The 17,202-nt window shown below is 34.0% G+C and overlaps 1 protein-coding gene across 1 annotated transcript in view; it reads left to right on the top strand.

Moving 5' to 3' along the window:
* LOC141492249 (polyprenal reductase-like) overlaps positions 1-6,572 on the top strand; it is a 64,201-nt gene extending 57,629 nt beyond the window's left edge. Inside the window, 2 exon segments of the mRNA XM_074192767.1 lie at positions 2,908-2,995; positions 5,639-6,572. Of these exon segments, the coding sequence (XP_074048868.1) occupies positions 2,908-2,995; positions 5,639-6,572 (1,022 nt within the window).
* The last annotated feature ends 10,630 nt before the right edge of the window (positions 6,573-17,202 follow it).

Below are 17,202 nucleotides of genomic sequence, written 5' to 3'. Positions count from 1 at the left end.
GGCTGGCTGGTGCTCCTCACTCTACACTCATTCTGGTGTAACAGAGTTCCCTCCCCACCCCTTCAAGCTGCTGCAGGTGATCTCTGGGTTGCACTGGGATGGGATGAGCTGTGCTGAGACTGTGGCTTTTTTCCAACCCCCGTCCTGTTGAAACACACTTTTCCTGTGGAAATTCTAAGTTCTCTTGGACTGGGAGATTGTATCACTCAACCTTTCTGTGGGTTCTGCCCCTCTAAATTTTGACTAGAATCATTTATTGTTTTTTTGGGAGTTTGGGGAGGAAGTAGTTCCTGGGAATTGCTGCCTTCATGCTGCTACCTTGGCTCCGCCCCCTCCCCCCCAAATGGAAGGAAAAATAATTACACAATAAAATTAAATTTTTTGTATCTGTACACAAGATAATGATATGTGCAGCTCCTTCTAATCATGTTTCTATTAGAAGGAATATTACTTAGAGGTTGTAGGTATAACTTTATATTGATATTAAGGTCTGAAAACAAGGATTATACTAGACAAAAAGGAAAGAAGGAGGCAGAATAAAGTAAATTATAATTCAGGAAGATACACAAAAGGCCTATTACAGTAGAGGGGTGAGAATTATTTAAATTTATTTGAATTTTGCTTTCATTGCATTTGGTTCAAAGTGAGAATAACATATATATTCAGTTAAGTTTTGAAAATTGTCTTATCCCACAGGGAATTAGGAGTGTAAAGAAAAAAAATGGAAGGAGAGGGCTGATAGAAGGGAGGATAGAAAGAGTAAAGAAGTAGGAGGGAAAGGAGAAAGAGATGAGAGATCCACTGATTGAGAGGAGGGTAGATTGAGGGAAGTGGTGGAGGTGGTTGCTGAAAAGGGATGGGTTGATAAGGACACAGAAAAGTACAAATTGGGGGTGGGGAGTGATAGGATGGACATAATACAGAGTTAGTAATCAAAACTATAAATAAGAATTGGGTAAACTCCTATAAAGTTGAAGTAGTGGTTTTTGAACTTCTAGGGAGGGGTCAAGATGGCAGCATGAAGTTGCCTAAACAATGTCAAATGTCAAATGAATTTTCAGTACAGTCATTAAAACTGCAGATCCCAACAAAAAAAAAATAAAAAAGATTGGAACAAATTTTCAACTGTACACATTATGGAGGTTCTTCAGTGAAGGTCTGTCTCTTACGGGAGAAAGAGAAGTAAAGACCAGCTACGCTGGAGAGAAGGAAAGTCAGAAGAATGTTTGTAGCCACAGTACATATCTGTTCCTGGGCATATGTACAGGAGCACAGGGACTGACAATTAGACAGCAAATCAACAAGGAAGTTCCCAAACGTCGGCAAAGTCTGAACCTTAGGAGCACTGGGGCAAAAGACAGAACTGCGTTAGGAACAAAGCACTATATAGGAAGAGACTGAATAGAAAGGAGAAAACAAACCTCTATATAAGCAGCACCTGGGCTGCATAGACAACATCTTGGCCAGCAATAAGCCAGGGATCAGATCCCAACCCCTGTACAAAAAGCTAAGGAACGCATTCCCTTTCACCCAGGATCAGAGCTCAATAATCAAAATGAGTGAAAATTTAAAGAGTACTGACAATAGAAAATTACAATGCAGTTAGAACTGATAAAAAAATGCCACTTCAGAAGAAAATAGGAGTGTCAAATTACCTACATGGGAAGTCTCAGAGTAGTCTATGAATTGGATTTAAAATTCAGAACTCCATATAAGAGTTTTATAAAGAATTTACAAACCAAATTGGAGAGGAAGAAGAAAAATGGAAAAAAAAAGAAATGAGAGTCATGGAGTAAAATTTTGATAAGTTAACCCGAGAAATCAACTCCTTTAAAAGTAAAAATAATGAACTGAAAAAGAATGTAACTGTGCAAAAAAAAAAAAAATCAGCCAAATGGAAAAGGAATGCAACTAATCTAAAACTTAAATCAACCAAATGAGAAGGGAATGCAACTCAACAACAAGTATAATTAATGCAGTGAAAAAGAAAAACAAAAGTTAACTGAGGAAAATGAAAACCTAAAAGTTAGAATTGGACAAATAGGAACTAATATATCCAACAGAACTAATATATCTAAGAGAAAACAAGATCCTATCAAACAAAAAAAAATAGATACAGGAAAGGTAATTTGTGAATTATTTGTCTACCAGAAATGCTAGATTGAAAAAAAAGCCTGAAAAATATCTTTCAGAAAATTATCAAGAAAATTATCCCAATATACTAGATCTGGAAGAGAAAATTTTCCTTAAAAGAATATACATAATTACCTAGCTGTGTGGCCTTGGGCAAGCCACTTAACCCCATTTGCCTTGCAAAAACCTAAAAAAAAAAAAAAGAATATACAGAATACCTCCAGAAAGGGATAAAACTCCAGGATAAAACTCCAAGGACTATCATAGCTAAATTCCAAAAATATCAAATATAGGAGAAAATACTGCTAGCAGCCAAAAAGAAGCAATTGAAATTTAAAGGAAGCATAATCAGAATTAAAGTACTTAACAGCTTCATCATTAAAGAATCAGAGAAGATGGAATATGATATTTCAGAGAGCAAAGAATCTTAGATTATAACCAAGAATTTCCTAACCTGAAAAATTCAGCATATTCTGTCAGGGGAAAAATGGACATTCAGTGAAACAGAGGACTACCAAAATGTCCTTATAAAAGGACCAGAATTGGTCAGAGAATTCGATCTTCAAATACAAGATTTAAAAGATGGATAAAAAGATAAATGAAAAGGAGGAAAAAATATTAGTCAAGGACATTAAATTTTATTCAGTCTTTCAAGGGAAGATAACACTTAGAACTCTTAACAATTGTATTGCTCTTAGAATAGTTGAAGAGATTGTTCTTTGAGGATATGGTTCTTGTCCTTCATTATTGAATATTGCCAAACTGATATCACAGTGTCTGAAACAATTTCAGTGAGCCCAACTGTGATTGATCAGACTGATCAGATTGATCAGATCGATCAGATCAGAATGTTTTACCAGAGGTTAGGCACAAATAGCCCAGGTATACAATTGAGGTGTTTATTCTAAACTTATATAGTTCACATTTCCTTGGAGTTATTTTATTTTATCTTTCTTGTAAAGTTCAGCACTTTCTGTAAAGAGGATACTTTGAGCGGGGTGGTCCTGTGCCAGTGTCTCCCATAATTTACTATCAATTCTAAAGATCTTGAGAGAGATCTTCTTTGTGTCCCAGTACTTAGACTATTTGGAAGCTCTAGACATAATTAAATCAGAAGTGATTTTATTTTACTGGACACCTAGAGGTTTTCAGTACAATAGAAACAAAGGGTGGGTTGGACAGAAAGTGAATAGGAAGTAATCTTATCTTAATCCATACTTTAGTTACTAGAGTTTAGCAACTTGATTGGGAAAAGGGACACTGGAATAGAATATATCCAGTAATATGGTGGGAGAGGTCTGTTGGGCTATTGTTAGAGTACTGTAGAGATAGAGGGAAAAAGTATACTTAGAGGTACTGGACATGAAAACATCATGAAGAGATTTTGCTTTGTGTGGCAATTTTATGACAATTGGAGGAAGTATCTTGGGCAGGAGGGGATGTTTATTTAAATATTTCATGAACTGATTTGTCATTGCATGATGGTTTTGGCTCATAATGATTGTATAACCATGGTGGGGGGTAGTTCTTGAAAAGAGGAAAAGGTTTAAAATTATTATAATTTGATGTGATTTATGACACTTGAGTAGCATAAAGAGTCACAAATCCCATCAAATGAGATAGAAGACATGAAGATACTTAGTGACTATGAGGAAAAAATGATTTTTAATCAATCAAAGTGTGAGTGAGGCTATCAGGTCACATACAAGGAATATATCTTGACAAAGGGTATGTAAGTACAAGACAGGGTCAAAGCAATAAAAACATAAAAACATGGATAATAGTAGGAAAAGGCAAGGCATTAATGGATAAATAAAACTAGGTAAACAAGCACAAAGATCTACTATAATAGAGTTAAAGAAAGAAGAGTCTGAACATGGCATAGATCCTATTCAATAGATTAGGCATAGAAAGGAATAACATATGTACCCAAATGAGTTTAAAAATATATCCTGTCCTATTGGGAAGTGTGGTATAGGGGAAAAATGGGGAAGATAAGATTGATAAAGGGAAGAAGAAGGTAAAAGGGAATTAAAATTAAAATTTAAAAGAAAAGTTAAAGGAGAAAGGGAACAAAACTTTGGTGAGGAGGAATAAGAGTAAAGGAAAGTGAGTAAAGGAAGATTGCATTCAGAGAAATACAGAATTATTAATCCAAATAGTATGTGGAAATGGAATGAAATCTGTCAAATGGAAGTGGATAGCAGAATGTATTAAAAACCAGAATCCAGTAATATGTTGCTTGCAGAAACACATTTGAAACAGAGAGATACATACAGGGCAAAGATAAATGACTGGAGCAAAATATATTATTTTTCAGCACAAGGAAAATAATGTTCATTTTTATTTAAATTTATCTTGTTTTTCCTTCCTATTCTATGTTTTTCTTTCTTTTCCCTTAGTCCTTATTCCTCATCTCAAATAAAACAAAAGCAAAAATAGATCTCATTAAAAGAGATAAGAGGGAAGCTACATTTTGTTAAAAGGCATCATCAGAGGCAATGAGGTTATATCATTATTGAACATATATGATCCTACTAGTATTGCATTCAAATTCTTAGAGGAGAAGCTGAATGAATTACAAGGAGACATAGAAATCAAAACTATATAGCGGGGGCCCTCAACTTCCTTCTCTCAGAACTAGATAAATCCAACAACAAAGTAAACAAGAAGGAAGTTAGAAAACGTACCCAAGTATAGACCTCTGGAGAAAACTGAATTGGGACAGAAAAGATTATTCCTTTTTCTTGGCAGTACAAGGCACCTACACATAAATTGACCATGTAGTAGGACTTTAATACTTTTCTGGTCATGATGCATGAAAAAGTACATGTAATAAAGGGCAATGGAAAGATATACCAATAATTAAATGGAAACTAAATAACTTAATTTTAAAGAATGAGTGGATCATACAACAAATCATAGAAATAATCAATCATTTCATCCATGAAAATGTAACAAAGAGACATTGTAGCAAAATGTATGAGGTGCTATCAAAGTAGTTTTTAGGGGAAATTTTATATCTCCAAATGTTTACATGGATAAAATAGAGAAAGAAGAGATCAGCAAACTTAGCATGCAACTAAAAAAGCTAGAAAAAGAACGAATTGCATACTAATTAGAAATTCTGAAAATCAAAAGGGATTAATAAAATGGAAAGCAAGAAAATCAATTGATCTAATAAATAAAACTAAGATTTGGTTTCATGAAAATTATAAAATAGATAAACATTTGGTTAATCTGGTTAAAAAGAAAAGAATAAAGAATAGCATATAACCAATATCAAGAAAAAAATGAGTGAACTCACAAAAAATGAGGAGGAAATTAAAGAGATATAGACCTATTTTGCCAAAGTATATGCCAATAAATTTGATAATGTGAATGGAAATGAATGAATATTTAGAAAATTACTAATGACCCAGATTAAAAGAAGAGTAAATAAACTGCTTAAATAACCCCATTTCAGAAAATAGAAATTGAACAAATCATCAATTATCTCCTTAAGAAAAAGTCTCAGCGGGCGGCTGCGCCTCACTGCCCTGGGCGCGCTGTGGCTGATCCTGGCCTCCGCCTTCCTCCTGGCGCTGCTGCTGCACACCGCGGCGCCCAGCCTCTCCCACCCTGTCCTCCAAGATCTGATCCGCTACGGGAAAACCTGGGGCGCGGGGCGGCGCCCGGCCTTCTTAGAGGTCTTCGACGTCCCCAAGAGGTGGTTTTGCCATTTCTATGTCATTTCAGTGGTGTGGAATGGCTTCTTGCTTCTGTGTCTTATCCAAGCCCTGTTCCTAGGAACACCATTTCCAGTGTGGCTTCAGGAACTGCTCAGAAAAATTGGGGCCTCACAAGTGCAAGGGGATGAGCTTGCGCTGTCAGCCTTCTTGGTTCTGGTGTTTATGTGGCTCCATAGTATCCGAAGACTCATCGAGTGCCTCCTCATCAGGGTCTTCTCCAAGAGTGTGATTCACTTGCTTCATTACTGCTTTGGAATCTGTTATTATGTTATTATTGGCCTAACTGTTTTGAGTCAAGTGCCAATTGACGGGAAGAATGTTGTAGGGAAAAGTCTGTTGATGCAAGCACGCTGATTCCATATCTTGGGAATGTTGATGTATATCTGGTCATCCGTCCATCAACACAGGTGCCATGTCATCCTGGCCAATATGAGGAAAGATGATTCAAGAAAGGTCATTCATTCTAACTATAGAGTTTATTTTGGAGACTGGTTTGAATATGTTTCTGGCCCAAATTATTTTGCAGAACTCATGATCTATGTGTCCTTGGCAGTCACCTTTGGATTCTACAATGTTATCTGGTGGCTTGTGGTATCATATGTCCTCTTCAGCCAGGCCTTGTCTGCTGTTTTGAGCCACAAATTTTACCTGAGCAAATTCGACTCCTATCCAAAGCATAGGAAGGCTTATGTGCCATTTTTGTTTTGATTATCTAAACAAAACAAAAAAAATTCTCAGGTTCTGAGCAAGAGAATTTACATTCTCAACAGCAAAAATGATGGGATAATTGGTGTGGAAAGGGAATTAATTTATTCTGAGAGTTGGTGTGCTGGACAAACTGTTCAAAAATCTTGCTTCCATTTCTATATGAAAATCAGAATAGATAAATTAGCCTTGTGAGCAGAGAGAAAGAAATGTCAAGAAATAGTGTTCTAGTGTTCTGTCCTAAGCAGAGCTTAGAAAACAAGCCAAGTGAAGCAGATGAGACTATTCTTGGCCACTTCCAAAGCACACCAGTGAAGAAATGTTAAGGTGTTTCAGAAGAAAAAAGAAGAAATAAGATGGACTGTGGCTGTGGGTGGTTTGTCCAGTCAGTCTGATGCTTCCTAACTGGGCTCTGCCACAAAGGCCCAGCAGTGGTTTCAAGGAAAACAAGTTTTTTGAGCTAGCTTCTGCTTTGACAAGCCATCTCAGAAAGCTCCAAGAACAAGCTTTACTTGGCTCACAATCCAATTTGAAATTCCTATCTTTGAGTTGCATGTCATGGGGCCACTTTATAGTCATAAACTTTTTTAAATCACAACTTTTTAATAATTTTTGGAGCAACTTGAACTTGCTTGATCCTGTGGACTTTATGCTATGATGAGGTTTTCATTGTCATTGTCCAACTGACTCATGTTTGCCTGGGTTGCTTTCTATTATGTAAAGAGCCTTCAAATTCTTAGTCTATTGGATTGAGTCATTTAAGCAGCACTCTATAAACAAATGCTGACGTGTTGACTGGTCTCCCTACAAAGGAGTTATTGATACTTAGATTTGAAAGACCAAAAATATTTTTGTTAGAAAAGTTCACATTAATATAGGAGAAAAGAAACTTGCCCTCAACATGTAAAATCTCTGCTTTTGCCATCAAGCTTATAACAAATGAGGTTATAGCTTAAAGATGGGATCTTTTTCAGTTGCCAAATTTTCTAATAATAAATCTAAAAGAAGTATTATCTTTGATTAATGAAATAAGTGAAAGAAGAGAAAATGATTCCTAAAAAAAGAAAAAATAGTCCAGTCTCCCCCCTTCCCCTTTGGAATTCAGTGCAATATTAAGAATACAGCACTAGGCTTTCTGTTTTGTAGGTTAAGATATTACTTCTAAGTCAAATTTCTTTTATCTCGCTCCCTTATGATAATCTTGAGTTTATTTTAAAAGCACAAAGATGTGACGATTGTTTGCTTCCTCTTGTATTGACTGGGAAAAACACTGCCCTTGGTTATTATATGTATTTCAGACATAGGAGGTAGTCATGTGTTTACTTCAGCCAAGTCAAATATGTTTTCTGGAATGTGTATGCCGTGTCATTATATGATTAGAAACAATTGTATAGATGGCAGAAACAGAGAGAGCAAAGGGATGTGAGCCATGGTTTCTTTTGAGTTTATGCAAAAGCCATTTAGATTCATAAAATTGCAGCTGACCTATCATCTCCCTTATAGGTAAAATATTTGCAACATAAAATCATTATCCTTTACTAATGGGTATCTGCCTTCTTACATGTTCCTGCAAAATCCTCTTCAGAGCAGAAACCTGAACCAGCCATTGGGCAGTGACTTGTTACCTTTGGCTGAAGAATCCTTAAAAAATCAGAGTCAACATTGTACTCTGGGGATCGTTGTGAACAGTGAAAACTGTTGTGTTCTTAGAAGGTTCTATAAATATCCTTTGTCCATGTAGAGATGTTTTAGTGGCAAGAAGTCTTGAATTCTCCAATTGGCTTCTCCGCAATACTAAGGATTAACTTGATCTTTCTGACTTCCTCTGCACAATACAAAAGACAAGCATGGGCACTGGCCCTGGAGTCAGGAGGACCTGAGTTCAAATATGGCCTCAGACACTTAATCACCTAGCTGTGTGACCTTGGGCAAGTCACTTAACCCATTGCCTTACAAAAACAAACAAAAGACAAGCATCTACTACCTCATCATAATATTGCGTAACTTATCTAGTGACCAAAAATGTACTGAGAAGTCACATGTAGTCTCCACAATTTAGCTAACAGTTTTCAATAAACAATTTGGTTAGCCCTATTTAATTATGCTCTGTACTTTAAGGATCCAAAAATTCATTTGGGGGGGCCGGTCTTGATGCAGATTACAAACCAACCCCTATGCAAGCCTTGGTAGATGGTTTCATAAATTCTTTTCTCCCTCTCAAGAATGCATACATTGGTCAACCTTCTAGCATTTTGTCCCTCGGATAGGCTCATCTCTTAGCAACAGAGACACTGTCTCCAGATCCATTCCTGGAACCTTTTTAGCTTGTTATGACTAGAGCTTGGACTCTGTTGGCATGGCATTTGGGGGTCTACATTCTTCATCAAGTCACAATAAAACATTAAAGCAAGCTCTTAGGGAAGCAGTTTTATTGTGTATTACATATTTAATTCAGTTTACTGATGCTCATAAATATCCTGCAATAAAGTGATTTTTTCCATAAAAAAAAAAAGAAAAATCTCCAGGTGCAGATGGATGGGGAAATGAATTCTTTTTTTAGGTTTTTGCAAGGCAAATGGGATTACATGGCTTGCCCAAGGCCACACAGCTAGGTAATTATTAAGTGTCTGAGACCAGATTTGAACCCAGGTACTCCTGACTCCAAGGCCAGTGCTTTATCCACTATGCCACCTAGCTGCCCCCAGGAAATGAATTCTATCAAACATTTAAGGAACATTTACTTCCAATTCTACATAAACTACTTTAAAAAATAGTTCTGCCAAATTCCATTAATAGCACCAATATGATTCTGATACCTAAACCAGAAAGAATCAAAACAAATTATAAACCAATTGTGTTCATATAGTTTATGTGTTTGTCTTGGGAGACAGATTCCCCAGTATTTTATATTGTCTGTAGTTACTTTAAATGGAATTTCTCTTTCTCTCTCTTCCCCTTGGACTTTGTTGTTCATATATAGAAATGTTGATGATTTATGCATGTTTATTTTATATCATGTTCCTTTGATGAATTTGTTAATTGTTTCAAGAAATTTTTAAGATGTTTGTACATCATCATATCATCTGCAGAGACTGAAAATTTTGCCTCCTCAGTGCTCATTCTAATTCCTTCGATTTCTTTTTCATCTCTTATTCCTAAAGCTAACATTTCTAATACTATATTGAATAGCAATGGAGATAATAGTCATTCTTGTTTTACCCCTGATGTTATTGGAAATGCTCCTATTTTAATTACTATTTATTTACTTTATTTTATTACATAATAGATATAATATAATAGATATAATGTATTCCCATATAATATAAATATATAATATATGCCATATAATTACATAAAATATTTGTTGATGGTTTTAAATAAATAGTTTATAACTTTAAGGAAAACTCAAGTGACAACTAGGTGGTGTGGTGCATAGAGCACTGACTTTGGAGTCAGGAGAACTTGAGCTCACATCCAGCCTCAGACACTTAATAATTATCTGTGTGACCTTAGGCAAGTCACTTAACCCCGATTTTGTTACAAGTTTTTCTAGCTCAGTAAAATAGTAATTTAGTGGTTTGATTGGTTTGGAACTTAAAAAATAAATCCAATTTGGGAAGAATTTTGACTTAATAAAAAAATGAAAATTCTTCCCTAATTGGATTGCTTTTTTTAGTTCCAAACCAATCAAACCACTAAATTAATTTTTACTGAGCTAGGAAAAACTTGTAACAAAATTAATCTGGAGCAACAAAAGGACAAGAATATCAAGGGAACTATTGAAAGAAATGCAAAGGAAGGCAGCCTTACTCTACCATATCTAAAACTATACTACAGAGCAACAATAATCAAAATGGCCTGTTAGTAGTTAAGAAATAGTTATAGAAAAGTGGACTAGGATAAGGAAAAAAAAACAATAGTGAATAGTAATTTACTGTTTGACAAACTATACTGTGTTAATGCAGTGTCTGGGTTTGGCTTGGGAGATAGATTCCCAAGTATTTTATGTTGTCTGTAGGTACTCTAAATGGAATTTCTCTTTCTGTCTCTTGCCCTTGTACTTGCTGTTCACACATAGAAATGCTGTTGGTTCATGTGGGTTTATTTTATAGCATTCTCCTTCTATGAAATTTTTAATTGTTTCAAGAAGTTTTTAAGACAATTTTCTTGGAAAAATAAAATCAAATGTCAATGTAAACATAAAAATATCTTTGGAGATTTTTTTAAAAATCCCCAAAAGAAAACATAGAAACTAAAAGAAGTAGTTGAGTGGATTAAAAACCAGAATCCTTCAATATATTGCTTACAAGGAATACATTTGAAGACTAAAGGCTGGAGAAGAATATATTGTGTTTCAGCTGAAGTTAAAAAAAAAGAAAAGAAAAAAGCAAGGGTAGCAATCCTGATCACAGAATAAGCAAAAGCAAAAATAAATCTAATTAAAAGGGATAAAAGACATCTTAAAAGATATCACTGTAAATAATATATTCAGTATATGTTCTTCAAGTGATGTAGCATCTATATTCTTAGAGGAAAAATTAAATATTTACAGAAAGACTGAGACAGACAATTTATAATAGTATGAGACCTCAATCTCCTTTTCAGAAAATTTTGAAGAACCCAAAATAAGCAAAAATGAAGTTGAGGAGGTAAAAAAGAATTTCAGAAATTAGAAGTGATAGACTATGGGAAAAAATAAAATGAGCATAAAAAGGAGCAGATATTTTTTTAGTCATACAGAGAATCAAAGGAAAATTTGATGATTTATTAGGGCATAAAAACCTCACAATCAAATGCAGAAAATAGAAAAATTAAAAAATCATTTTCAGATCACAATCCAAAAAAACCTGCAAGTGATAAAAGACCAGTGAAAAATAAACTTAAAATTAACCACAAACTAAATAACCTAATTATAAAGAGTGGGTTAAATAGCAAATCATGGAAAGAATCAATAATTTCATCCAAGACAATGACAATAATGACAAAACATTTGAAAAACTGTGGGATTAAGAGAAACAGACATTAGGGGCAATGTTATATCTCTAGATGTTTATATAAACAAAATAACTTACACATATTAAAATTTGCACAGTCATTGCCCAATTGATGGGCATCCTCTCAATTTCCACTTCTTTGCCACTGCTAAAAGAGCTGCTGTGAACAGTTTGTAATATGTGGAATTTTCCTATTTTTTATTATTTCTTTTTAATATAGGCATAGTATTGGTATTACTGGGTGAGAGTACCATCGGGTTTTTTTTGCTCTTTGGGCATTGTTCCATACTGGTCTCCAGAATGACTTGATTAGTTCACAACTCCAGCAATGCTGCATTAATGTTCCAGTTTTCCCACAGAATCTCCAACATTAATCATTTTTTTTCCTTTTTTGTCATCTTAGCCAATGTAATAGGTGTCTTGTTCAAATTTATATTTCTGTAATCAATAATGACTTGGAGCATTTTTTCATATGACTCTAACTTTAATTTCTTCATTATCCTTTGGCCATTTAGCAATTGGAGAATGAATTGCAGCCTTAATTGAATTCTCTATATATTTTAGAAAAGAACCATTAGCTATGATAATTTTTCCCAGCTTTCTATTTTCTTCTAATTTTGGTTACATTGCTTTTAGTGCAAAATGTTTTAAATTTTAATTTAATATTGTCATATTTAGCCATTTTGCAATTTATAATGTTCTCAATTTATTGTTTCTACATAAACTCTCTCTTTGCTATAGATCTAGTAGTTAGAGTATCTCTTGATCTGTCATTGATCAATGGTATCACCATTCATGTCTAAATGCTGTATTCATTGGATATGTTTTTTTTGTATTTTTCCATACTATTCAAAATAAAGAAACTGAAGAAGTCATCAATTAAGTCTCTAAGAAAAAGTCTCCAAGGCTAGATGGATTCACCAATCAAATGATCAAAAACTTCTTTTATAGAGCTAAAAATAGTAGGAAAATTCTTTTGGAGAAAAAAAGATCAAGAATATCAAGGGAATTAATGAAAAAGTACATTCAACTCAACATTTAAAGAATAACAAATTCCTATTCTATATAAACTATTTGGAAAAATACATAAGGAAACATTCTCTCAAATTCTTTGAATAAAACCACTATGCAGTTGATTTGTAAACCAGAAATTACTAAAAAAAGAGAGAGCAAATTATAAATAAATTTCCCTAATAAATATTGATGCAAAAATTTTAAATAAAATATTAACAAAGAGATAATATCAAATTCTCACAAGGATAATACTCTGTCAGGTAGAATTTATACCAGGAATGCAAGGTTGATTCAATATTAGGAATACATTATTATGTATATAATTGACTATATTAATAATTAACAAAAATCATATGATTATCACAATAGATGCTCAAAAAGCAATTATTTTCTGCCTGTCCTTGGAGCACAGGAATTTGGTCATAATATTTCTGGAAGTTTTCATTTTGGGATCTTTCAGGAGGTGATCGGTAAGTTATTTCTATTTTTTTTTTTTTTTTGGTGCTAGCTCTAAATATCAGGGCAGTTTTCCTTCCTGATTTCATGAAAGATGATGCCTAATCTCTTTTTTTTTTTAAATCACGGCTTTCAAGTAGTTCAAGAATTTTTAAATTATCTCTACTGTATGCTATATACATGCTATATACTGTATGTATCAAGTCAGTTGCTTTTTCCAATAAGGTATTTCACACCTTCTTCTAGTTTTTCATTCTTTTGGGTTTTTTTTTTCTTGATTTCTCACAGAGTCATTAGCTTCCCTTTGATGCTATCTATATTTTAAGAAATTATCTTCAGTGAGCAGCTGTATCTGCTTTTCCATTTTACCTAGTCTGCTTTTAAGATGTTATTTTATTTAGTATTTTTTTAGTATTTTGTATCTCCACTAAAATGCTAAATTGGTTTTCATAGTTTTCCTGCATCATTCTCATTTCTTTTCCCAAGTTTTCTTCTACCTCTCTTAATTGACCTTCAGAATCCTTTTTGAAATATTCCAGTTCTTGAGACCAATTCATATTTTTTTCTCCATATTTTGGATGTAGGATTTTTGACTTTCTTATCTTCTGAATATGTTTTTGATCATTTTATTGTCATAGCAACTTTCTATGATTTTATGTTTCCTTCTATTGTTACTCTTTTTCCCAACCTATGACTTGATATTAACTTTTTGTTGAATTAAGGCTCTGCTTCCAGACTTGAGGATACACAATCCCAAGCTTCAGGGATTTCTGCAGCTATTATTAGAGGTACTTCTTGGAAACTGTATATTTTCAGCTTTTCCAAGGTAGCATGAGCCAAAGAGAATTTTTTACTAGTCTCTTGGTATGTGCTCTTGTTTGTTCAATACCATAAGCATTCCATTCTACCCTGTAACTGTGAGTACAGTCCCCCACTCCCCTTTTGGCAGCAAGATCTGTTGTACTCCTCCTCCTCCTCATCTTCCTGGGACTACAACCTGGGACCATGATGCAGATAGAGAATGGGCAAAGCAACAGAGTCCTGTCTCAGTTATAGAAAAAAGACCCCTGAAATCTCCTTATGATCCCATCACTGTGGTCTACTGGGGTCAGATCTGTACCTCTAAGGTCTGTAGTGGACTATGCTTTAGTCTCATTCAAGTGTGGCAGACTTTTACCACTGAACTTCCAAGATGTCTTTGTCCAACTCTAGAATGAGAGGTCTGGAAACCACTAACATTGCCATTGACCCAGTCATCTTGCTTCATGTTCTTGGAATGTTGGGAGTGGTCCACCTGGCATGATATGCATTGAACTTTACTCCTCCCTCACCCCAGTGCAATATACCTTTCCACCAATCTTGCACTTTTATTGGGTTGGAGAATTGTTTCACTCAATGTTTGTGTGAGTTCTCCCACTATAGAATTTGTTTAGTGTTCTTATTTAAAGGAATTTGGAATGGCTGGGGGAGAACTCCAGTGAATCATTGCCTTTACTGCTCCATCTCAGCTCCACCATTGTTCTGATTCTTTATAGAATACTGAGGATCTATAACTTCTCTCTGACTTTATTAAAAGGAGACAGAATTTCCCCCCTGAATTCAATTCAACAATGCACTTGAAATAACAATACCTGAGCTCAAATGTTCATAATTTTATATATTGCCTTTATTCATCTTTGCAAGCCACTTAACTTTTTGTGACCTTAGCTACCTTACCTTATTGATAAGGATATAGATGTTAGACTATATGAATATGAATGATAAAATCCATTCAAGTTCTAGATTTGTGATCTTACTGTATAATATTCTGTATATACTGTATATACTGTATAATTCTGCAATTTTGAAAGGCAAACTCCATGAGCTTACCAGGCAGAGATTCATTTTTCTTGAAGCAAGAAAAGAGAACTTAAAAGTATACTTTAAAGTAAATGACAAGAACAATTGTAAAGGGAAAAGGGGAGCCAAAGAGTATGAATACCTTATTGATTAAGCTTGCTTAGATAAGAAATGAAATGCATTCTCAACAAACTACATGCTTTCTATATTTTCTTTTTTATACAGATTTTTTAATTCATGTAAATTATCAAATGGCAACTACTTAAACAAATAATATGATAATCACTTAAATTATCATTCACTCATATTGAATTCAATGTTGAAATTTTCGATTTTCATTGACAAGGTAAAGAACCTGATGTTCTGTTTTATTCATAAAAGAGATTGAAATAAACATTGATCATATCTGATTTTTTGGACTTTCCAAATAGAGCAAATGAACAAAGAATTAGAAATTGATGAATATTCCAAATATCTACTCTTTTTTATGAATAATCAATGAGAAAGAAAGTCCCCTTGAATGCACAGAGGTTTCTCTCCCTTATCAGGATTTCCAGACTATATTTAATCTTTAAATTTGGACACATTGAGAATATAAAGGACTAAAACATTCCTTATTGCCCCAATCAGGTTTGCAACTTCCTGTATCTTTTAAATGTAATGGTTCAATATCCCAAGTAGTCTAGTAGTAACTGCATGCTCGTTGTTTAAAAAGTCTTTTGTTAGGGGCGGCTAGGTGGCATAGTCCGGTCTCAGACACTTAATAATTACCTAGCTGTGTGGCCTTGGGCAAGCCACTTAAACACCATTTGCCTTGAAAAAAAACCTAAAAAAAAGTTTTTTTATTCTTTCTTGCAGAATAAGAAAAATTGGAATTTTTCCAATATTGAAATAAACTTTTTAAAGAACAAGTACTGAATTTAATACTAAAGTACAAAATTTCAGTATATTATGAATTATTTTTATTATTGTTATTGTTATTATATCCAATTCCAGAAAACTCTAGTCAATTTACTGAGACAAATTTGCCTATACTCTTGACTTGTATTGAGCTTGAGTTCTTATATGACCTGTTATTGATGATGGGTGAAAACACTGACTGATGTTGAACTTTTTATAAAAGAGGTTAAGGAGGCTGGGACTCTGTATGAAGAGAGAAAATATAAGAGTTACTTATGTAATATGGCAACCTTTTATTTCCTGGTCTAATGTCAGGTTTGCCTTTTCTTAAGAAAAAACAAAAAATTAAAGAGATTTTTTTAAAAGTAAGATGTATTAGCTGATTTTGCTTGCTTTAATTGCTACAAGTTTTTTTTTTTTTTTTTAATTCAGAGAAAACTTTAGCAGCAAAATAAATGCAGCACTTATTTGGGAGTCAAGAATACCTAAGTTCAAATCTGGAAATGCATATGACCCTATATGACTCAACTAACCTCATTGTGCCTCATTTACCTCATCTGTAAAATGAGAATAACAATAACATCTATTTTTCTGGATTGTTGTAAGGATCAGTTGAAATAATAATAGTAAAGCACTTAGTGCCTGGCAAAAAGTAAGCTCGATAGAAATATTAGCTCTTATTATCAGTAATAGTCAACAAAATGAGCACTAGTGATAATTTTTCAGTCAAAGTCAGTGAAAATATACACAAGCTTTCACACAGAGTATGAATGATGTGAGTATGAAAATTATTTTGAGAAATCTAAAATTAACTTTTTAGAGAATACATCTTTTTTCCTCCTCTTCTCTTTGTTCTAGTTTTCCCATGACTGGGAATAGTACTATTATCTTTCATGTCACCTATATTTCATGTCCTACAAGTCATTCTTGCCTCCTCATTCTCTCTCTTACCCTCTCTATTCAAATATTGTCAATGTCAATTCTATCTTTATAACATCATATATATATATATATATATATATATATATATATATATATATATATATATTCCTTCTTTGCTTTGACACTTCCATCACCCTGATACAGACCCTAATCACCTCACACGTACATTACTAGCTAATGGGTGGTCTCCCTGTATCTATCCACTCCAGTATCTTCTTCACTCAATTTTCTAAAGTCAACATCAAAGAATGTCACTCAATTCCTATTCAGTCAGTTCTAAGATCAAGTATAAAATCCTTTGGTGTTCAGTGCCCTTAATAAATTGACCATATCCAAATTTTCCAGTCTTCCTATGCCTTATTCATGATCTTTATATTCTATGATTCAATGACACTAGCCACTCTGCAAAGAATACCATTTTCACTGGTTACCCCCCATGCCTGGAATTCTCTCCTTCCTCAGTTTCATCCTAGGCCCTCCTCCCTGAG

This window comes from Macrotis lagotis, chromosome 6 (assembly GCF_037893015.1).
Source record: "Macrotis lagotis isolate mMagLag1 chromosome 6, bilby.v1.9.chrom.fasta, whole genome shotgun sequence".
NCBI lineage: Eukaryota > Metazoa > Chordata > Mammalia > Peramelemorphia > Peramelidae > Macrotis > Macrotis lagotis.
Note: the sequence above shows the minus strand (reverse complement) of the source record. Positions and strands in the feature narration are given on the sequence as shown.